Source organism: Malania oleifera, chromosome 10 (genome assembly GCF_029873635.1).
Source record: "Malania oleifera isolate guangnan ecotype guangnan chromosome 10, ASM2987363v1, whole genome shotgun sequence".
Lineage (NCBI taxonomy): Eukaryota > Viridiplantae > Streptophyta > Magnoliopsida > Santalales > Ximeniaceae > Malania > Malania oleifera.
The window spans coordinates 2,068,565-2,092,000 of NC_080426.1; the positions used below are offsets into that span (position 1 = coordinate 2,068,565).

Below are 23,436 nucleotides of genomic sequence, written 5' to 3' on the forward strand. Positions count from 1 at the left end.
TTTTGACGGAAGAGATCAGGATGCAGTCAAATAGTGCTTCTACCTCAAGTTCAGCCTTAAACGTGGAAAGTCGAGGGAGAAATTCATGGAAAGGAAGCAGACATGGACGATCAAACAATCGCGACAGATCTAGAGTCCAAATCCAGAAATCCCAATGATTCCCAGGGCACAAATAACATTGAGTGCTAGAACTGTGGAAAGATTGGTCATTACAAGAAGCAGTGCAAAGGTCCAAAAAAAGAATATAAGGTGAAAACAGAAACAAATGTCGTTTCAGAAGAACGTAATATGTTAATATGCTATTTGTTGAGCCACGTAAATCTTGTATTAATTTTTATTTATTTCTTAATTTTTTAGTTGTGTTTTATTTACTTGATTTACTTATCGCATCCTATTTCCAATCATCATACAACACACACCTTATTACAATCACTACCCTAGGCCCATTGTCCATCTTAAATAACTTTTCCTCTAATTCAGATACTTCTACTTTTCATTTCTACCAAACCTTCGGCTTTCTTTCTTCCTTTGATCCAATCCTTTATATACTCAAAGCTAATCTCTGCAATTCCTCACAAAAAAGAAAAAGAAAAAAAGAGACACAGAGCTCAAACTAAAAAACTCAAAACTCATGGCTTCCTGCTGCTGTGCTGACATATGGACCTGGGTTCAGAACCTGCCACCACTCACTCACTGGAAAACAGAGTTCATGTCCACATGCATATGCCCTTCATCCTCATCCTCCCCACCATCCCTCAATCTCCTCATCACCGCAAACCTTCAACCACCCTCTCTCTCCTTCTCCATTCTTGCAGATTTCAAAACCCCCATCTCCCTCTGGACCTCAAAACCCTTCAAGCTCACTCCTAAACCCTCAAAGCTACTATCAGCATCAGATGAAGAAACCCTTTCCAATCTCCTCACCAATCTCATCGAAGATGTCCTCAAGTACAGCGCAACCAAATCCAAAAGCTTCTTCCTCAAAATCCCCAAATTGGGTTCTATCCCTAATTTCAAAGACATCTTCAATTTCTCATTCCTAACCCTAACCCTCCTCCTCGGCATCTACGAAGCTCCCATGGACATCCGCTCAAACTGTCTCACGACCCTGAAGACTGAATTAACGAGTACCCAATCGAGAGAAGCATCAAAGCTGCTGATGAGATTATTGGGATCGAATCTGGAAGAACAGTGGATGCGATCCATAAACCTTGCAATTACCAATAGGATCGTGGAGCTTCAAGCTACTCATCACTCCCTGAAAACGCCGTCTCCCCTGTTTTCTTACGCGGTTTCAGCGTCCGGGATGTGGAAAGTTCAGCTGTACTGTCCCGTCATAGCCATGGATGTTGAGAATGCAAGGAATTCGGCCGATGAGCGCCTGCTTTTCTCTCTGAAGTACCACCAGCTCGAGGGTGTCGTCCAGTTTAATTACAGAGTCATCGTCAGGGAGAATTGGGTTGATGTGTTGGTGAACACCGACAATATAAGGTATTAATTAGGATTTCCCTTATAAATAAATTAAAGAAATGGAAGAAGTAAATACTATAATTCTAATGTCAAGTAAAAAATTATCAAATAAAATTTTTGAGTAATTAAATATTAATCAAAATTAAAGATTATGTTAGACATGTCATAAAATATTTTTATAATGGAAAATATAAAATAATATTTGTACCATGCAAATCTTTATGATCAAATTTCATATTTGTGTTTCTTTCTTTTCTATTAGGTGTGATGTTATTCGACTAGTGAATGAAACTCTCCTAACTGAGCAAGGAGCAGGGCCAGCGGAAAAACACTTTCCTTCACGAATCTCTCTACAACTCACACCACTTCTCCAGACTGATGTGCTAAGCATATCGGTTAGCAAATCTTCTGAGAATCCAGTGAGGGAAATTGGCTTTGAAAATACTCTAGAAGGCTCAGTTGAAATTGAACCTCCTGCAACTCACGTGGGACTCAAGGCGACTAGTGGAGAGACCATGACCATGACCTTAAAGCCATGGAAATTCGAACAATCTGTCCATGGTAACACCGCAATGTTAAATTGGTTTCTTCATGACTGTGTGAATGGGAAAGAGGTATTCTCTTCAGAACCTTCAAAGAAGTCGTTGCTTTATCCTAAGGCATGGTTTAAAGACAGATACTCTAGTGCTTATCGACCTTTCACTCGGCAAGGTGGGGTGATTTTTGCCAAGGATGAGTATGGAGATGAAGTGTGGTGGAAAGTGGATAAAGGTGCTGTAGGAAAGACAATGAAGTGGGAGATAAGAGGGTGGGTCTGGTTAACGTATTGGCCTAATAAATATAAGACATTTTATAATGATACCAGGAGGTTGGAATTCAAAGAAAACCTTTATCTTACCCTCATTTAGATACAAAAGAATATATTATTAATAATAGGGAAATTGGCAGCTTAATTTTCAATGTTGTGTTACAAAAAAATAAGATGTTCGTTTCTTTTTTTTTTTTTCTAAATTAATGGATGTCAAAATATTTCTTTCAAGGAAAGATATTGTTGTAAACATATTATCTACGCTACATAATTAATAACATTATGCAAGAGCGTCAACTTTAGCGCTTTCAGTATGGATAATTAGAGTAATCTATTTAAGACTAGATGATTTTTCAAGTTAAAAATGGTTAGAAAATCAAACTTATGTATACGATTATTGTAACCGTAGCATCCAATTTATGCTCCCCTGATAGATTGATTTATAATTGATGTACCCAAGTAAAGATGTGAATTTTTGCCCTTGAAATTCATGAATAATCATACTTGTGTCATTTTTAGATATTGGTGTGCATATTTAAAACATGTATCAGCTCTGTATGGTGATGTTGCTTATAAAAACTTGGGACAATAATATTTTTTTAACTTTTTTTTGATAATTGATTCTAATGGTTGATTTTCTTAAAAGGTTATGGCTATTTATGTTGATGGGGCCAAACTAGAAGAACATTGGTACCAATCATCCTATATATTTGTGGAATTATGAGCAACTAAACACTTAGGCATTTCAAAACATCAAAGAACAAGTCAAAACAAAGACAAAAAATATTATGATTTACTTGTTTATGAAAATATTTTCTTGCTCAAATATCTAGGTTGATAGATACTCCAAATTAGTGATTCACTATTTGTTGGGTGAGTTTCAAATTGCAAGTATCAATCACATAATTAAAAAGGTTAGTAGCCTAATAAAGTATCTTTTGTTTGCCTACCCTTTTGTTACTAAATCAAAAAAAGAAAAACTTCAACAGTTATTGATAAAACCTTTTGACCTCATTTGGAACTCAGAAAATATTAAAAAAAAGATAGAAAAATATGAAGGAGTCCATATTTTCATGTTTGGTTCTTAAGAAAAGTGAGAAAGAAAATAAAAAAAATTGTATATCAAATATATGAAAAAAATCTTAATTCTACATATCATTAATATATAATTTTCTTAACTTAGTCATATTAAAATAAAATTTCATTTTTGATAGTGTATAATAGAGAAGGAAAAATGAGTTTTATTCTTATTTTTTTCCTTTCATTTTTTCAAATAAAATCTTTAATTCAAACAAACCATTTGAGTTTAGATTTTAAAATACCATCCTTTTCCTCTTATGTTTTAACTGATTGATGCGTAAAAATGTTTTGTATGCTCTAATTGTGTCGGTGCTTGCTTACATTTTGAGATTTTATCACATAATAGACAAAAAAAAAAATTATTTTACACAACTCATAGATTGTCTTAACATGATAAATATACAAGCATGCAGAACCTTAACACTTCTTGGATAAAAAGATTCACCTAGACTTTAGGCCTAGTTTGGAACTCTAAAAATATTAGAGAAAGAAAAGAAAACTTAATAAGAAATTTAAGAAAGAAAATACAAAAAAATATCAAATATATGGATAAATTTTTATTTTTTATAATATTTTATATAAAAATAAAATATAATGAAAAATGTGTTTCCTTGAAATAAAATTCTTGAAGGATCCTTAATGAAAAGTAAAAATTCATTTGCAAAAAAAAAAAAAAAAAAAAAAATAGTACAGGCAGAAAAATAATAAGGGGCAAGTTTAGGTAACTATTAAACCAACCACGCGGAGGGGGTGTACATAAGCTTAACATCCTGCTCGGCACACCCGGCGCATGTTAGCCAATGGCAGTGGAAGTACGCTTGCGACTTGCGAGGGAGGGGTTGTGGGCAAACAAACCGGACTGAGAGTGAGAGGGGCGGACATTTCGAAGGCTCTGCTAACCAAACTCAACCATACATACTCCGTCGCCTCCATTGTTCTTCAGATCTCTCTATTGCACTTTCTCCTCTCTCTCGCTCCCCCCTCCCCCCCCCCCCCCCCCCCCCCCCCCCGGGAATTCCAATCGAATCGCTCATCGCTTCTCCTCCCTCCTCTCATGGAGTTCGCTGCAGTTCTTCGTCCTTTCCACTGTAAGCCTCTCTCTCTCTCTCTCTCTCTCTCTCTCTCCAAATTTGGTTGCTCTGTTTGCGTTTATGAACCCTAGTTCGATCGAGATTTGCATTTATGGTGAATTGTGTGGGTTTTATTATTATGCTTCTCGTCTGGAATTTATGCTTGATATTGAATGTGCCGTCAGCCGTGCCATTGTTGTCTGCTATTTGCGTGCAGACAGGCGGAAATACAGAAGTTTATTTGCGTTACTATGAAATTGGCTAGGTACTGAAACTAGACTCTTGGATCCACTGTGATCTGCTCTCGATCCGTCTCCCGAGCTGTGCAAACCTATAAGCACGCCTAATTGGTGCGGCACATTCTCTTGAGTTAATTGAAATTGTCAGCACAAAATCGACTGAATTTTAGTGACTAATTAACCAGACATTGTTTCGGGCTAAACATGACTACATGAGTGCTTAAACGATTGGATAAAGCCCTTGATCGATGCCATTTGCTTTTGGCGTCAGTATTAATTGCTGAAAATGAAAGTGATAAGCAGATCAATTTGTAGACTACTCAAATAAAGGCTAAGAATCTGCAATAATGTCAAAATGAATTGCACCTATTTATCATGCATCCATGAGAATTTCTGTTTAATATGTTAAAACCTTCTTACCACAGACTATTGGAATACACATGCCACATAGAATAGCTAAAATGTGTAGCTTTCTCTGTCTTCCTACAGCATAAACTTTTGGTGCAATAAGTATGGGTTTTTCTAACAGGCTGCAATTAGATCGAAATCTTTCACTTTCCTGGGAATTCAAGCAGTCTAGTGCACTTCTAGGAATTTGTAGAATATTCTATCGACCCATAAAGTGCATTTTGTGAGGATTATGAACTTTTCAATGAGTCTCCCCGTATTGCTGTCATCTTGTGGTCTTTTCCTGTAATTTTATGCATTCTTTGAAAATTGCACTAATTGTGAAATGGTTTCTATTAGCACCATGCATGCACTGATCATGTTGTGTTATATTTTTGAATTCCTTTCCTGCATTTCCCATATTTTTTCTTCACGTGTGGTAAAACTGCATAACTTTAATCAAGATTTGGATACTCATTTGGCACTGCTGAATTGCAGATTCCACAGGCACTCTGTCACATATGCGTTTCTTACTTGAGAAACCTGGCCTGGTTCCTATGTATAATGCTGCACCACAAACTTTGAGGCAATCATGCGTCCAAAGATTGACAATTGGTGGGAAGCTTGTTTCTTCTCCAATAGCACGGAAAGAAACATTAATTTCATGTGTAAAGACATCTGAAACTGCTGTAACAGCTAAGTCCAATGGTGAGTTTATTTATCTTTAGAATTACGAAATTCTTTTCTTCTTTTGGGCCAAGGAATGCTCTTAGGTCTTGCTGTATTTATATTTTGAGCACTGTGGTATTTGGTCTTCCATTTTGCTTTCTTTTTTTGGTAGACATGCAGTAAAAAATGTCTTTTTCTAGTTGCATTTTGAGTTATTTGAATGATGCATGCTTTTGTTTTTTATTTTTTAATTTCATTATGTTCAAATTGAATACAGTATATGGGATCACTCGCAATTGATAACTGAATATAAGTTCGAAATGATAAATAGCAGATTTGTACTAAAGAACCTGTGTCTTCCAAAAAAAGGACACTCAGAATGCATCAACTCTAGTGGGTTTAAAATCTAAATTGTGTCAAATTCAACCTACATAATTTTTTTTATAACAATTGTAAATTGATGCACTACCCGTGGGACACCTACTGCAATAACATCAGCCATGGGTATTTACTCAATTATGTGTTTGATCCCACGAGGAATCAACCCCAAGATGTTTGAGTTGATGGCTGGTCCCAAGCTTGCTGGTACTGCTGGGCTATTATGTGAGAGTAATTTTACTTATGCGTAAGAAGGAAACAAAAAAACAAAATACATCTGGAGTGCCTCAAATCTAAATTGTGAAATTGTTTAAAATGAATTTCTTTTTATTGGTAATCATTCTTAAAAATGAATGCATTTGTGAGAAGCATAAGGTAGCTCCAATTGGGAACATGATGACGAAAAATCATTTACAGTGGTTTTGTTTGGTGCAATGAAGACCAAAGACTATGCCCGTAAAGAGGAGCAATTTGATTGAAGTTGGTGTTGTAGGAATAGAAGAAGAAGGAGGAGAAGGAGGAGGAGGTCACACATGAGCCACTAGGATACATTTATTTACGAACAAATAAAGACACATTTATTTACATACATATCTTTTAGCTCCTTTTTTATTTATTTTGGTTGCTAATGTGTTGAGTAGGATGATTGAGAGGCCCATAGTTAGGGGTAATTTTCAGGGTGTTGCTGTGGATATAGATGGTGCGATTGTGTCTCATTTGAATTTCAAATTCGAAAAATACAAGAAATTGATTTCAACCAACAGTTCATAGAATACACTAAAATATATATAAAAAAAAATACATATGAACCCCTAAGGTTACATATATTTACAAACAAATAAAGACACATTAATTTACAAACACATCTTTTATCTCCTTTTTAAAATTTATTTTGGTTGCTAATGTGTTCAGTAGGATGATTGAGAGGGCCATAGAGAGGGTCATGTTCAGGGTGTTGCTGTGGATAGAAATGGTGTGATTGTGTCTCATTTGCAGTTTGCTGATTACTCGATTCTCTTCTTGTTGGATGATAGGAGCTCTTTTTGTAATATTCTCACTCTTGTACAAGCCTTCAGTTAGTTTTCAGGCTTAAGATTAATTTAAGTAAGTGTGGTCTTGCTGTAATTAATTTGAGGCCTGAGGTGTCTTCTAGTTTGGTTTCTTTTGTGGGGTGAGCGATTTTGTAGTTGCCTTTGACCTATCTAGAAGACCCTTTAGGAGGGAACCCTCAATCTGATAGGTTTTGGGATCTGGTGATCATTGAGATGGCTATAGCCTATATGTCCAGATGGGTGGAAGGATGTGTTCTTTTCTTTAGGGGGTCGCATTACGTCAATTTTGATGTGCCTCTCATTGATCTCTTTGTATTTTTTTTTTTTTAATTCTTCGTTTAGGATCGTGTTGGGAGTGGCTTATAAGCTAGAGAGGATTATATGTGGGATTTTCTCGGTCAGGGGTGTGTGAAAAGAGGAATCACCTTGGGAAATTAGTTCAAAGGTCCAGGGAGGAGGGTGGGTCATGGCAATTTGGTATTGAAAAACATGGCTTTGGTGAGTAAATGGTTATGGCGATTCCCTTTGGAAACTAATTTTCTTTGATATAGGGTTATTAAAGTTAATTTGGTTGCAGGATGGGATGCCAATACTATAGCTAGAATTTCACATCTAGGCCATCTAGGCCCTTGAAAATTCATCTCTCAAGCACTTCTTTGTTCTTCACTTGTATCAAATATAATGTGGGAGATGGGTGTAGAGTTCAGTTTTGGAAGGATATTCAGACCAGGGATGTTTGCTTTTCTGTTTCCTTCCCCTTCTTTTTCCATTTTTCGTTGCATTTTGATGCTCCCAGCTTGTCTTGTTGTTTTGGATAGCTCTGAGAGTTCATGGGATTTTCACTTCCATTGCAATCTTAATTATCAGGGGAGGTTGAAGATCTTTCATCTCTCTTGAGGTTGTTAGGTTCTTTGCATCGTTTTCATCATGGGGATGTTAGGATTTTGTGTTTGGATAATTCACGCGTGTTCTCTTGTGAATCATTCCATGTTCGCTAAATATGTATTTTCATTCTTATCCTCTTGCCAATAGATTGCTGTGATCTAAAATCCCTTCAAAGGTAAAGGCTTTTGTGGGGGTTGCTATTCTCAACCGGGCTAGCACCAATGGTATGCTATATGTTCGAAGACCATACATGGCTTTATCCCTAGATGTTTATGTAATGTGTTATGGTAGTAATAGGGATCATGCTTACTTATTTTTGCATTGCACCTTTGGCTTGGACTTGGAGGCTTTGGAACAAACTTTTTTGATTTGATGGAGAGTGTTGGGTGTGCTTTATTCTTTGGAGGCTTACTTGACGGTTGATTTTAGGGGTTTTGGAATGTGTAAGGATGTTAGGAATTAGGATCCTGTGGTGGTGTGCAATTTTTGCTGTTATTTGGGTTAAATGGCTGGAGAGAAATGCCTTGATTTTTTGACATTCTCTGTCTTCTTTGGATTTGATTTGGGACCAGTTGTATTTTAGCGTCTCGTTTCAGTGCAAAGTGTTTTGTTTGTATGGTTTTTTCTTGTGATTGGCGGGCTCATTTGACCTAGTCTTGGTTTTCTTTCCTTAACTTTTTTGTTTCTCTATTTCTTGTTTTTTGAGGATCTCACATACTCTTTGTACATTCCTGGTTCTTCATGTATTTGGTTTTTCTATCCAAAAGAAAGGGAAGAATAGTAAGCAAGCATCTACACCATATTTAAAATGTCGGGCTCTTCCGCTTGGCCTAAATCCATAAACAAGTAAAGTCCTCTAACATCCTAAAAGATAGAGGCAGGGTTTTAAATTTCGATTTTGACTAAAATTTTGAGGCTTGAAAAGTGTGGAAATGCCGACGTTGATGTCAATTGTGGTTTTTGATTTTAAAAAATAGTTGAAATTAGAACTGAACATGGAATTTATTTTTTTTGAAACTTTAGAAACTGCTAATAGACATTATAATGCTTTACAACTAAAATAATGTAAATAAGATACATCATTGACAAGTATATGGGGCATAAAGTGCAATACCTGCAATGCAGTAGACGTATTAAACTTATTCAATTAATGTAAATAAAATTCTTATATCATGTAAATTTTTTAATAAATTTTTAGTAGTTATGCAAATGCCATTAAATTTTTTGACGTAAAAGATTGAATAAAATGTTGTAGCTAATATCTAAGTTTAATACGACATAAAACTTATGAAAGTCTTCATTATCTTAGGATTTATTAGGAGAGAAATTTCAATTTGGGTTTTGAATCTCAAATTTCAATTTCAAGTAAATTTCTTCCATAATCAAATATTGACATAAAATTTGTGAAATTTTAATATTCGATAAATTTTGATGATTTGTGGAAATATTGATGTAAATTGATTATCATTTCAATTTTGAGGGTGATGGAAAACATAAATTTCTGTGGAACTTTCGAAAAATTTCCTGGAAATTTAAGACCATGGATAGAGGCTGTAACTTATAAGTACTCACCCAAAATCCTCACCTTTGGCTTGATTATACCCCATCCACATGCGAACCATCACATTGTTAACGCTCACACATGTGTTTTTTTCTTTTATACTATCTCAATCTCACAATGATATATCCTGTAAAGCTGCAGAATCTTTAAAACCACCTGGACAAAGGATACCTTGCCCTTCCAAAAAACTAAGGTTCTGAGTCAAACTTGGAGTTTGAGGCATAATTCCAACATATAGTGAAGCTGTAGTAGTTTGGATTAAAGGGTGTCTTGAGTAGTTGGAGAATACAACAACAACAACCACAAGCCATAAGTCCCACTAGGTGGGGTTGGCTACATGAATCCTTCTTTATTAGATTAAGGGCTATTAAATCCTTCCTTACTACTTCATTCCAAGTTATTTTAGGCTTACCCCATACCCCTTTTCATGCCAGAAATCATAACTCACTCACTCACTCCTCCTCACAGGTGCTCTACTAGGCCTGCGTTAAGTAGTTGGAGTATGATTCAAATAATGGGTTTATCTGGGTGTGAAGATTAGGTATATCTCATGAAGATCCTCATTCTTGTTTTCAATACGTGCGAGGATTCTTTGAAATTCCGTTTGTGCTTGTCATATGTAATATAATGTCTCTTTGAGGATTTTATGCATGGAGTTTGCAAATTGCATGCTGAAACTTGATAAGTATATCAAACATATCTGACAGATAGCAGTCTGAAAGGATCATTGCAGAAGAACTCAGTACGCACTGCAACTTTTCCTAATGGGTTTGAGGTGAGTTTTTCTCTTTGAACATAATTTGCATTCTTTTCCTATATTTCTTGTGACTGTTTGTTGATCAAAGTTTGTGCTGATTGAATTTTTCTTTTTAATGAGATTCTTCTTTAGTTAAAAAGCATGAAGTGTTGATTGAATGGAGAAGAAGAATCCATATGCCTGACCCTAATTTGGTGGGATAAAGCCATAAATCTGAGCTGTTGGTGTTGATAACATCTTTATGAAGGCTAGCCATTATTCTATTTTTATGTGCTTGTGCATAGGATTCTTTTTCTTCTTCTTCTTCTTCTTCTTTTTTAAAATTTCTCTTTTGTGTTCTGAAAACATATAACCATGTTGTTGCTAGCATATGAGCATGAGCACATAGCCTTGAAAGTCCAAATCTATTGATTATTGTTTTGAGCCTTAAAAGCTTGTTGAAATTTCATGTATGGATGGATGGATTGGAGAGTCCTCTTATCTGCAGGATCTTTATTCTTAATATTAAAAAATTGCTTCATTTCAAAGCTTGGGTTGTTAGGTGAGGATCCATGAATAAGATTTACTATCTATCACGTCCCTAAAGCCAAGTCCGTTGGGCTTGAAAGCTTGGACAAAATGTAGGCCGCTTATTTTATCTTCTGCTTAAATTTAATTGAAAGAATGGGGACTTCATGAACTCTGGCCTTTAAGGACAATGAGGCTTTGGCACCATATTAAAGAACTGCTCTACCTAAGAGCTTCATATGATCTTATTGACTGTTAACTTTATGCTACATTTTTATTTGCTTTGTTGTAGAGATTTCACTGATTAAATCACATATTTCACCCATTCATGATCTTTAAAGGAGAGGAATGATTTTGTTTTCTCAAACATTGCATCCCCATTTGGATCTCTCATGCATCTGCATCCTACACATGTTTGAGTCTTTGAGAGATGAAAAACAAGCTTAGAGCATTTTCTTCTTCCTAAATTCAATTGTTTTTCCTCATTTTGTTGTTCTTTGTTGTTTTCCTTTGACGAGTTTGGACGATAACAATTATTCTTCATCCTACCTTCAAATGGAAGTTTAGGATTTTGAATCTTTTTATACTAACACGTTTATTCTTTTTAAATTAGGCATTGATCTTGGAGGTTTGTGATGAGACGGAAGTTGCTGAGCTGAAGCTAAAGGTAAATTGATGTTTTATTTTGAAATGATTTTCATATAGCGAAACTTATTCTTTTGCTAATGGTTCACTAAGCCTTTTGTATAGGATAGATCAAAGTGAAAAAATGTTGTGCCAACCAATTATGCTGCATGAGGGGATATGATGCATGAGTGCAAAATGTGGCTCCTTGTATTGATGATTTGACCTTAGACTTCGCCATGTTAGGTGAAACATAGTGATGTGATCCTAGACTTTGTCATGTCATGTGCTTTTGTTATAATAAATACATGCTTTAAGAAGGGAGAAGAACACTTGATTACCTTCAGGATTCAACAAAATAAATTCAAATAGAGTTTTTCTTAACTAGGAGGGTCTACATTTATCATGTAAGGATTGTAGGGTTATCCTAGGTTAAAGTTTAATTACACAACATAGAGTTCTAGTGTTAGGCATATGTATCGAAAAATGGAAAAGAAAGGATAACATAAATTAATGCCAGAAAACCAGGTGGCGGAACTTAAAGGAAGAAAATATAGTAAAATTTTAAAATAAAATGATCAAAGAGGGTGATTAGAAAATAAAGGATAATGTAGACGCCAACACTCTTTGGAGTAGGATAACTAGCTCTATTAAAAAGATAGCAAAAAGAGATTTTTCAGGTGAATCTAAAGAAAGATTCTTAGCTAGTAAAGAAAGTTGGTGGTGGGATCAACATCTTTGAAAAGCCGTAAAGAGAAAAAAATTGGTATAAAATATGACAAATGCATAAAAATATGAAAAGCTTTGAAAAATATGAAGAGGCAAGAGTGGATGCAAAGAAGGCATTAGTGAAGCTAAAGATAGAGCATATGATAACTTTATGCTAGATTATATATAAAATAATTATATGATAGATTAAATATAAAAGAAGGGAAAGAGACATTTGAACTTGATTGAACTAGAGAAAGAAAGAGTATGGACTTAGATAATGTAAAATGTATAAAAAATGAGAATGATAGTGTTTTAGTTAAAGAAGACATAAAAAAAGATGACGAAGTTACTTTAATAAGATATTCAATGAAAACCAAGTAAAAGGCTTAAACCTAGAATTTACAAATGAGGAGAAAAACTAAAAAATTGATATTTATTTGTAAAATTAGAGTTAATGAAATTAAGTTTGCATTAAAAAAAATGAAAAATAGGAAAGTTAGAGGACCATATGACATCCCAATAGAAGTTTAGAAAGACTTAGATAATGACAGAATTATTTGGATATTAATACAATTATTAGAACTAAGAAAATGCCAGATGAATGGAGGGAAAGTACTTTAATACCTATATATAAAAATAAGGGGGATATTCAAAATTGTAATAACTATCGTGGAATTAAATTTATGAGTTATACAATGAAATTGTGGAAAAGGGTAATTAAGTAAAGATTAAGGGTAGAAACAAGGGTCTCTGAGATCAATTTGTTTTTGTGCTTGGTAGATCGATTACATGAGCTATACATCTTTTAAGAAGATTAATGGAAAAGTTTAGGGAAAAGAAGAGGGGGCTTGCATGTGGTTTTTGCTGACTTAGAAAAAAAAGTGGATACCTTGGGAATTTCTATGATGGGCTTTAGAAAAAAAAAAAACATGGAGTATGCAATAGAAATATTGATGTGATCAAGGATATGTATTAGAGTAATGACTAACACTAGGACTACTAATAGAGTGTTTAGGGCAATTCTAGTCACAATAGGTGTACATCAAGGATCTGCTTTGAGTCCTTATCTTTTTGACTAGTCATATATGAACTTACTAGGAGTATGAGAGTATCCTAAATAAGGTTCCATGGTGTATGTTTTTTTCATACAATATTGTCTTGATTGATTAAAGATGGAATAGAATCTATTTTAAAATTATGGAGAGAAGCTTTAGAATCTAGAGGATCTAGGATAAGTACAAATAAGATAGAATATATGAGATGTAATTTCAGCTACAATATGAGTAATATTAGAAAAATGATTAACCTTGATGGTCAAGGAATTAATAGTAGTACTAGATTTCAATACCTTGGATCTATTATACAAGCTAAAGGAGAAAATGGTGAAGATGTTATATACAAAGTTAAAGCAGGGAGGGTAAAAATGGAGAAGTGCCTTGGGCGTGTTGTATGGTTGTAGAATAACCTTAAAATTAAAAGGAAAGTTTTATAGGACTGCTATAAGACCATCTATTCTATAAACCATATGAATTAGAATGTTGGGCAACTAAAAAACAATGTATCCAAAAAAAATGTTGCAAAAGGGAGTGCTTAGGTGAATGAGTGATATAGTGTAAAAGATGAATTAAGGAATGAACATATTTGTAGTAAGTTTGACATAGCACCTGTAGAAGGTAATATAAGGAAGGGGCACTCAAATGGTCTAGGCATGTTTAACATAGGATAAATGGTGCTCTAGTAAAGAAGTGTGAGCTAGTTATAGTTAGGGGTAGGGTAGACTTAAAATAAATTGGGATGAGATAGTAAGGATTTAATAACCTTTAAATTATTGGAAAAAGTTGCCTATGATCGTGTATATTGGTGGAAAAGGATTCATGTAGCAAACCCATCTAATGGGACTTGAGGCTTGGTTTATTGTTGTTGTTTGTAGTCGCATCAGGTTCATTTAGTGGATTTGCAAGAGTTGACCTATTAGACACTCATGTTTCTCTCATTAGAAATTTTTTTTTAAGGATTAAATTAATAATAATATGAATACGAGGAAAAATACTTTAATACCTATATACAATTGTAAAAACTAAGAAAATGTCAGATGAATGGAGGAAAAACACCTTAATACCTATATACAAAAGTAAAGGAGATATTCAAAATTGTAATAACTATCGTGGAATTAAACTTATGAGTCATACAATGAAACTATGGGAAAGAATAGTTCAACAAAGATTAAGGTTAGAAACGAAGATCTCAGAAAATCAATTTGGTTTTATGCTTAGGAGATCTACCACAGAAGCTATTTATCTTTTAAGAAGATTAATGGAAAAGTTTAGGGAAAAGAAGAGGGACTTGCATATGATATTTATTGACCTTGAGAAAGCATATGATAGGATACGTAGGGAAGTTCTATGGTGGGTTTTAGAAAAAAAGGGTGTATGTTGTAGGTATACCGATGTCATTAAGGATATGTACGATGGAGTAATGACTAGTGTAAGGACTATAGATGGAGAAACTAGAGAATTTCCAATTACCATAGGTGTACATCAAGGATATGCTTTGAGTCCTTATCTTTTTGCTTTAGTGATGGACCAATTGACTAAGAGTATTCAAAAGGAGGTTCCATGGTGTATGTTATTTGCAGATGATATTGTATTAATTGACGAAACTAGGGATGAAGTAGAGGCTGAGTTAGAATTATGGAGAGAAGCTTTGGAATCTAGATGCTTTAAGATAAGTAGAAATAAAACAGAATATATGAAATGTAATTTTAGTAATGATAGGAGGAATATTGGAGACAAAGTTAAACTTGATGATGAAGAAATAAATAGCACTTGCAGATTTCGATACCTTGGATCTATTATGCAAGCTGAAAGAGAAATTGAAGATGATGTAATGCATAGAGTTAAAGCAGGTTGGGTAAAATGGAGAAGTGCTTCAAGTGTGCTATGTGATTGTAGAATACCTTTAAAATTGAAAGAGAAGTTTTATAGGACAGCTATAAGACCAGTTATGCTATATGGATCGGAATGTTGGGCGACGAAGAAACATAATATTCAAAAAGTAAAAGTTGCCGAGATGAGGATGCTTAAATGAATGAGTGGTATAACATTGAAAGATAAATTATGGATGAACATATTCGTAGTAAGTTAGGTGTAGCGCCTATAGAAGATAAGATAAAGGAGGGACGACTCAGACGGTATGGACACTTGCAACGTAGGCCTTATAGTGCACTTGTGAGGAAGAGTGACTTAGTTACTATGGGAGACAATAAAAGGGGTAGGGGTAGACCAAAATAACTTGGGAGTAGATAGTGAGTAAGGATTTAATATCCTTGAATCTATCAAAAGAAATGGTCCATGATCGCATAAATTGGCAGAAAATGATTCATATAGCCGAATCCACTTAGTGGGAATAAGGCTTGGTTTTTTTTGTTGTTTGTTTATGAATACGAGGAAAAAGGGGGGCTTGCTAGATCTATATGAAATTAGTTATTTAATGGGGCACCCCGTACAACTGTACAAGCGACATATTGCACTTATATCACTTGGGTGTGGCAAATAATGGGCAAGGGTGGGCTAGGTCATCTCTTTTAGTGAGCTTCATGTCGGCATCTAGGTACAATGTTAAATAAGTGAGGGTTCCTACACTATTGTGGACGTGAGTGGGTAAAGAAGCTAGTTGAGGATATTAGGATTACATTAGCAGTATGGAACATAGGGACACTTATTGATAAAAGCATGGAAGGAGTTGACAGATGATACAATGATTAGAAGAAACCCTAACATTATTTGCCTTCAAAATCAAGATTTAGACTTTTTGTACATTGGAAAGAAAAAAATTAGAATGAGGTAGGAATAATTGTAAAGAAAGACCTAAATGATAGTGTTGTAGATTATAAAAAGTAGGAAATAAGAAAGATCATAAAAATAACCTTAAAAGGCAATTTTAGGAAAATATGGATGATATCAGACAAGGGATAGTAGGGAGAGAGAAGATATTCATGGGAGTGGAATAGTAGGTTTGAATGCTCATGTTGGAAAGGACAATAAAGATTGGATACTTGGAGGGCATGGATATGGAGATAAAAATGTGGCAAGGATATGATTTTAGACTTAGCTATGTCATATGATCTTATAACAAGTTTTAAAAGGGAAGAACACTTAATAACCTTCAAGAGTGGATGAAATAAAAGTCAATAATTATTTTCTTGACTAGGAGGGTAGATTGTTTATCATGTAAAGATTGTAAGTTATTCCAGAAAATTAACTACACAACATAGAGTTTTAGTACTTGATATATGCATTAAAAAATGGAAGGGAAAGGGTAATATAGATCAATGTAAGAGAGCTAGAGAAGGAGTAAAGATTTAGGTAATAGTGTTTTTAGTTAAAGAAAGAAAGATGGTGAACTTATTTTAAAAGCTATTTAATGAAAACCAAGTAGAAGGTTTCTATTAATGAAAACCAGTTGAAGAAGTTCTTTTGCTTGTGGATGATTTTGGCAATTGCATGTAGGTGTCTCATCCAATATTTAGTTATATATATATACGACTATTTATTTTTATTTTTTTGGGGGGGGGTGGTTTGATTTAGGACCACATCATGGAATTACAGCCTACAGATCATTTGGAGGGGTAGAGAGGATAGGGGAAGAAGAAGAGAAGACTCAAAAAAAGCAGCAAAAATTATTTCTTACTGCTGTCATTGTCAGTGACAAATTGTTGCACCAAATGCTGATGGAACACTGGAAATCTAATTTCTAGCTTCTTGTATCAAAATATTGTGTTTGCTTGCAAAATATTAAGTCCGAAACCAAAATATCTTGCTGCAGATCAAAATCTCAGAACGAAGTTGCAGTAGATCTGGCAATTATTTTTTATCTTACCTGCATTGCGGGCATGTGAGGTGCATCAGTCACCTGAGGCAACTTTCTGGCGATGAAATTTGGCATGAAGGTAGATCAAAGGGTGGAAAGTTCAGTGGTAGTGGTGATGTGATGAAAGAAGCACAAGAAATTAGGGATTTTGAAAGGCCGAAGGCTGGGAGGTTTTCTGTTGGCACATGAGATCACATGCGTGGATCGGATGGCATGAATTTTGGGGGTTGGGCTGATCAGCAGTTTCTGTTTTTAATGGTGAAGGAGGTGCAATAAGATGATTCCTGGAAATCAGCGTTTGAATTCAGGGGGCATGAGCATAATGCTTGGAGAAGTTGCTGTTGAATTTTTTTTTCACTGAAATTTTATAGCAGAGATGATGATTGAAGGGGCTTTCATGGACGGTGTCGAGATGAGGGATTGATAGAGAGGGAGAGTACTGAATGGAGAGAATGAAAGATGTAAGAAGAGAAGTTTCGGTTGAAGAATTCTGCTGGAGAATAGAAATTGGTGTAGCACAGAAATGGAAATTCAGAATGAGAGAAGAATGGAGGAGATGAAGAGGAGTTAAGAAGGGAGAAGGAAGGAAGATGCTGCAGCCAGCAGAGTCAGGACAAATATTAGAGACAGAACAGAGAGTTTAAGGACAGACAGAGGGAGAGAGACACAGCAGAGGAGCAGAAGGAGAAGAAGAAGAAGAGAGGAGGAAGGATGAAGGAGATGCAGCGTGATGGGGAACAGTTCAGAAAAGAGGAGAGGAGTTAAGAAGGGAGAAGGAAGGAAGATGCTGCAGCCAGAAGAGACAGGGCAAATATTAGAGACAGAATTGATTGTTAAAGGACACAGAGGGAGAAAGACACAGCAGAGTAGCAGGACGAGGAGAAGAAGATGAAGAAGAGAGGAAGAAGGATGGAGAGAGCAGGACGGGGAGTCAGGGACAGCAAAAAAAGAAGGGAAGAACGAAAGGAAGAAGAAAAATGTTTGGAAGGAAAATGGGGGACTGAAAATGGAAGAATGTGGATTGTGGTTGGGCTCTGACACCAAATGATACGGGACAGCATCATGGAATTGCAGCCAACAAGTAGTTTGGAGAGATATAAGTGAGGAGTGGGGGAAGAAGAAGGGGGGAGAAAGAAGAGAAGGAAAGAGATACGGGGGGGAAACACACATTTCATATTCATAAAAAACTGCCTCTTACATTGCTTTTACACACTATTTATACGAAAGGCAATACAAGAAATTCCAGAGACACCTGAAGATACATGAAACTACAAACAGACCTCTAAAATACACAAATACTTCCAACCCTCAAATGCACATAATCCTATATTAATTGAACTGAACACATAACAAACTATCAACTGAACTGAAAAATTGCTTGATCCAATTCTTCTGAATTAGTCTCCAATGAGGATCTACTCATGGTCCAGCTTCTTGTCCTACATCAAGTAGGGTGGGGGGGGGGGGGAGAGTAGGCGATGTGGAGGGTTAAATAAATGTCAACTGTAAATGCATATGGGATAGCAAGAGTCAAGGTTCTCTTCATGATTGACTGAGGAAATGTCTTCTGTGAAAGTGTCCTCTGCTTACTTATTCTCAGACATCAACCCATCATACAATTAAAATGGCAAGATTTGTGACTTGTGATTGAGTGTTTGTAATTATATATGGTTGATTGAATTGGGAAACCTTGTTAACAGAACTGTGGTATGGTGAAGCATAATTGTTTTTGAAATAATCATCCTCTATGAAGTTTCCATGGTGACAGAAGGAAATGATTGCTAATGTTACTTTGGAACTGAGTGTGTTGGTTGCCCTTTGACCATTTTCATTTGAATGATTAATCTTACAATATTGAGTACATTTTCATCTTTCACTGGGCATTTATTACTTTGCAATAGGTTGGAGACTTTGAAATGCATCTCAAGCGGAACATTGGAGCCACAAAATTTCCTATGTCTAACATTTCCCCCACAACTCCGCCACCTATTCCAACTGAACCCATGGATGAATCAGCCCCTGTTGCTGCACCCTCATCACCATCACCATCATCACTGCCACCAAAATCCACTTCTGAGAAAACCAATCCATTTACAAATGTCTCCTCATTGAAGTCATCAAAGCTAGCAGCCTTGGAAGCTTCTGGGACTAATGCATATGTTATTGTGTCATCACCAACGGTTTGCTTCTTAACCACATAGTATAAGTTTTCATTATTGTTTAGTCAGTGTAATGTATAACATGGTATCCACAATTATGTATACATTTTTTTCCAGGTTGGTTCATTTAGAAGGGGCAGAACAGTGAAAGGAAAGAAGCAACCTCCCATTTGCAAAGAGGTATTCATTACTGACCTTGTAGTGTTGTCTAAATCTAATGTTGATGTCTTAAGTTCTCAGATTTTTCTGTTCATCTATGTCTTTTTTTTTTTTCCTTCTAATTCTCATCTTTATATTTGAATGCGTGATCTATCTTTTGTATTTTCTCTTTTCTATTTCTTGCAACTCTATGGGATACATCAATAACTGACCTGATAAGCTGAAAATTAATCCATGAATGTGTCTGGTTAGCTAATTATGCTTAGTATGCATTCTGGGCATTTCCTTGCTGTGATTATTATGGTATTTCTCTCCTAGTATTTTTGACTTCTCTAGCAACTTTCATGTTTTTATGTTTTTTTTTTTTTGTTAAATGTTTCTGAAGCAATGAATTGAGATAAACATTATATTTATTTGTTAAACAGGGTGATGTAATCAAAGAAGGACAAGTTATTGGCTTTCTGGATCAGTTTGGCACTCAACTTCCAGTGAGGGTGAGCCTTCCATTTGTGCTTCTTCATTTGTGATGCTGCTGTCATAATAGATGCTTTTCATGATTGTTTGCTTATATTTGTGGTGCAGTCAGATGTGGCTGGAGAAGTCCTAAAATTTCTCTTTGATGATGGAGGTATGGCATTGTGGTTTTTGATTTATTATTTTAAATATATTACTATATCAACTCATTTAAAAGACTCCAAGAAAGGAAGCCTGCGATAGTAGGGGCTTGAATTCTGTGATAAAGATTCAGGTGTAGTTCACCTAGGTCTGCAACATGGTCTAGGTTAATTTGGTTTAGCCTCAATGGGCTGAACTTATCTAAGGTTGGTTCATGTTATCTTTGACTAGGATTAACCCATGGATCAAACCTAGCCATGTGTAGTGTTTGGGTTGGTTGGTTGGTCATGAAATTTCCCATTGGATTGATTCATCCCCAAAGGTGGTCATATTGTTTTGTTTTTTGCGTTTATTCTAAGGCATTATGTACCCATATATTTACCCTATGTTTGCTAAACGTAAAAGGGGCAAAAGCTATATTTTTGCTACAACTTACCCAATTTATTGGTTCTTTAGATAGTTAAGTTATGGTGATAAAAGCCAAAACAATAAGTTGATCTGATAAACATAATCTTCACAAAGGCTTCTAGATCTGCTGCTTATCGACTCTCTGTGGTTTACAGAAGCCATTGGTTATGGAGAACCTCTCATTGCTGTATTACCGTCATTTCACGGTATCAAGTGAGTCATTGCCAAAGTTGCACGCCGTTAGGAGGTCTGAGGTTGTTTTTCTCAAGTCCCTTTTCTGTTCATTCCATCTCGTGAATGTTTGTTTTGTGCAATCTGGGGGGACGGCATAGTTTGTGGTATTAGTTGATGTTTCTTTTCACTTAATGGACTATCATCTGCAAATAAGGGACTGCATTAGACTTGATCAGAGTTTGTCACTTTTGTTGGACAATGCTTTTGTATATTGGGGTAGAGCCGATAGTCATTGCTCAAGGATACTAGCAGGACTGCTCCAACACCGGCTGGATGTTTTTTCATTGAACTTTGGACGCTGTAATGACAAATTGTTAAAAAAAAATATTGAGAAGAGAAAAGTATGCCACTGCACATTCTGCGTACATGGTGCAGCAAGCTGTAGATGTATAATCCTTTTTGATTTGGATGTGGGCTTGGGGAATTTGAAGCTCATCTGAGTGAGCCAGTTCAGAAAATGAATGTATATTCCCGCCTTCCCTGGCTTGGTGGAAAATATCAACCAAATTCCTGATATTGTGTGTTTAGTTTAGTGGTTGAAGAGTTTTTGCGCTTATATATGGTATTTTAACTCATTAGACATTTGGTAATCCTTAAAAAGTTAAGCAAACATCAGGTGTTTCTCCTTTTCTGCTATGGCCCAGCTAGCGATTGGGTGGCTAAAAGTTCTTTTTAACATTTCAAAAATTATTCGTTCCAACTGCAATCATCAACACCAATAGTGACTGTAAAGGCAGTATTAGTGGCTATTATCAAAGACAATAATCCTATATTTGGATAGACATTACATTCATAGTTGTATTGAATTTGGATAAAATATAATATAAACTTGTATTGAAATTTATCTAAATTTAAATTTAAGAATTGAAATTCATGTTTTTAAATGCAATATAAGTGTGTGCTGTTAGAAAAAGAAAAAAAAAAAACTATTAAAAGTCATTGAGGAATTCAAGCTTTGAAATATCTTTCCGTTAATCTTTAAATTTAGGAATATTTTTTGGTCGACTAATGTTACATTAAATGAAATCGCTCGTCATATGGGGATGCCAATGAACTGCCCTCGCAATTCATGCTTAGTTATATGTTCCCCCGTTGTACTTTTGGCACAAAATAATCCGACTGCTGAACAGCTGAAGGCAGCGCGGCATCATGCATGGAGCCAATACTGTCTTCTTCTGGCATCTAACATTTTGAGCGAGCCTGATTCCCTATTTCCACTCAACTTGCTTGGACTGTTGTGCCGTACGAAATCAAGCATTCGCGCCCCCACCCACCCTCCCCAAAAAAAAAAAAAAAAGCCATTTCTAATATGAAAATGCGGCCGGGAGAAAAGTTAAGAGCCGCCTGTGGAAAACAATTTTTTCTTTATTTTTAGTTCTTTTAAAGGAATTTACAAAAATAAAAAAATGTCAATTTATTTTTGGGATTGTTTGGTATCAGTGTCAAAAAAGTATGAAAGGAAAATTGAAAATCCAAAACTAGCAAGTTTAGTTATTTTTTTAATAATTAAAATAAATTAAAAACTTAATTGAACGAATGTTCATTTTTATCCTTAAATCAAAAGAAAACTAAAAACATGATTAAAATAATAAAATTATAAAATGATACAAAATTTAAATATTATAATAAAATAAAAGTTATTATATTTATTTATTTTACTTGATATTTTAAAATCTACTATATAAGAACAGCTTATTGTACATCACCATTGAAAAATATATAAAATGTTTTCAATAGATTTTATTGTTTTTATTTAAATTTTTTTAAATTTAGGGATATTTTTATTTTAATTATATTTTGAATTTATACAATCATTTTTATTTTTATTTTCATTAAAAATTGATATAAAATGAATAATTTAATTGAAAAAAAAATTATCCTAGATATTAAAGTATTTTGGCATCAACTTGCAAGAACTAGATAAAATCATAAATTTTAATTTGTAATTTTTTTTTAAAACAGTTGAAAACCGACGATAGAATAGAAAACTAACAGTGTAAAGAAATATATTTTTATAATATGTTTCTTCAACATACAAACAAATAGAAAATAGAAAACAAAAGATATAGGTGACACCAAAGACACTCTTAGTTATATGTAATTTTATATAAAAAATAGAAAATAAATTTTAAAAATTGACACATTTTACTTGCAAAAAATAGTTTTATTTTTCATTTCTAAATTTCTAAATAGTTATATTGTTTTTTAGATTTTTTATTTAATATAAATTCTAAAAAATTAGAGAATAAGGTGTCTTTTTGTAATTATTTTGAAATTAGAAATGAAAAATAAAAATTGTCGTGAACAATTAAAAGATTCTTTATTTTTTATCTTTTTATTATGAATCTTGGAAATTTTTAAAATAAGTTAAACTTTTAATGTAATGACACTTCAGACCTTACCAGGTTCGGTACGTGACATTTAATAATTCTTTGAATAAAAAATTAAACATGCCCTTAGGTGTTATGTGGATGATGCTCTAGTACCACTTCTTCATACATGTAGGATAAAATATAACCATACACGGATGTAATGGTTTATCAAAATTGAAAATTTTATTTGCATGTGAAAAGGTTGAGAAAATTTTATTTTGAGAATTTTTTACCAAAAAAAAAAAACTCTAGGGTAATCTTCATTTTGGCGACATTTAATTATTTAGAATCACAATTAAAATAAAATAAGTTAGAATTCAAAATCATTTGTACCGAAGACAAGTTAAAATGTTTATTCTATTAAGGTGTTTAGATAATGCATGAAATTTGAGTCAAATTATTGAATAATTCCTATTGATGTT

At 34.5% G+C, this 23,436-nt stretch overlaps 2 protein-coding genes across 2 annotated transcripts; both read left to right on the forward strand.

Moving 5' to 3' along the window:
- Positions 1–486: 486 nt before the first annotated feature.
- On the forward strand, positions 487–2,592 carry LOC131166977 (uncharacterized). Its single transcript, XM_058125683.1, has 2 exons — positions 487–1,491; positions 1,733–2,592. Exons 1-2 carry the CDS (start codon positions 632–634, stop codon positions 2,376–2,378), a joined length of 1,506 nt encoding a protein of 501 aa, XP_057981666.1. The 5' UTR covers positions 487–631; the 3' UTR covers positions 2,379–2,592.
- Positions 2,593–4,114: 1,522 nt separating this feature from the next.
- Positions 4,115–21,156, forward strand: LOC131166978 (uncharacterized). The gene is made up of 9 exons (XM_058125684.1): positions 4,115–4,446; positions 5,553–5,762; positions 10,307–10,374; positions 11,477–11,530; positions 18,969–19,247; positions 19,344–19,406; positions 19,811–19,879; positions 19,968–20,013; positions 20,564–21,156. The coding sequence occupies exons 1-9, from the start codon at positions 4,149–4,151 to the stop codon at positions 20,623–20,625; spliced, it is 1,149 nt and encodes a 382-aa protein (XP_057981667.1). The 5' UTR covers positions 4,115–4,148; the 3' UTR covers positions 20,626–21,156.
- The last annotated feature ends 2,280 nt before the right edge of the window (positions 21,157–23,436 follow it).

Bases quoted from the DNA above. Each gene is read 5' to 3' on its own strand.
- LOC131166978 (XM_058125684.1), top strand. From the start codon at position 4,149: ATGTTAGCCAATGGCAGTGGAAGTACGCTTGCGACTTGCGAGGGAGGG. The intron at 4,447-5,552 runs GTAAGCCTCTCT...GCTGAATTGCAG, and splicing joins AGTTCTTCGTCCTTTCCACT to ATTCCACAGGCACTCTGTCA. The intron at 10,375-11,476 runs GTGAGTTTTTCT...TTTTTAAATTAG, and splicing joins CTTTTCCTAATGGGTTTGAG to GCATTGATCTTGGAGGTTTG.
- LOC131166977 (XM_058125683.1), top strand. From the start codon at position 632: ATGGCTTCCTGCTGCTGTGCTGACATATGGACCTGGGTTCAGAACCTG. The intron at 1,492-1,732 runs GTATTAATTAGG...CTTTTCTATTAG, and splicing joins GTGAACACCGACAATATAAG to GTGTGATGTTATTCGACTAG.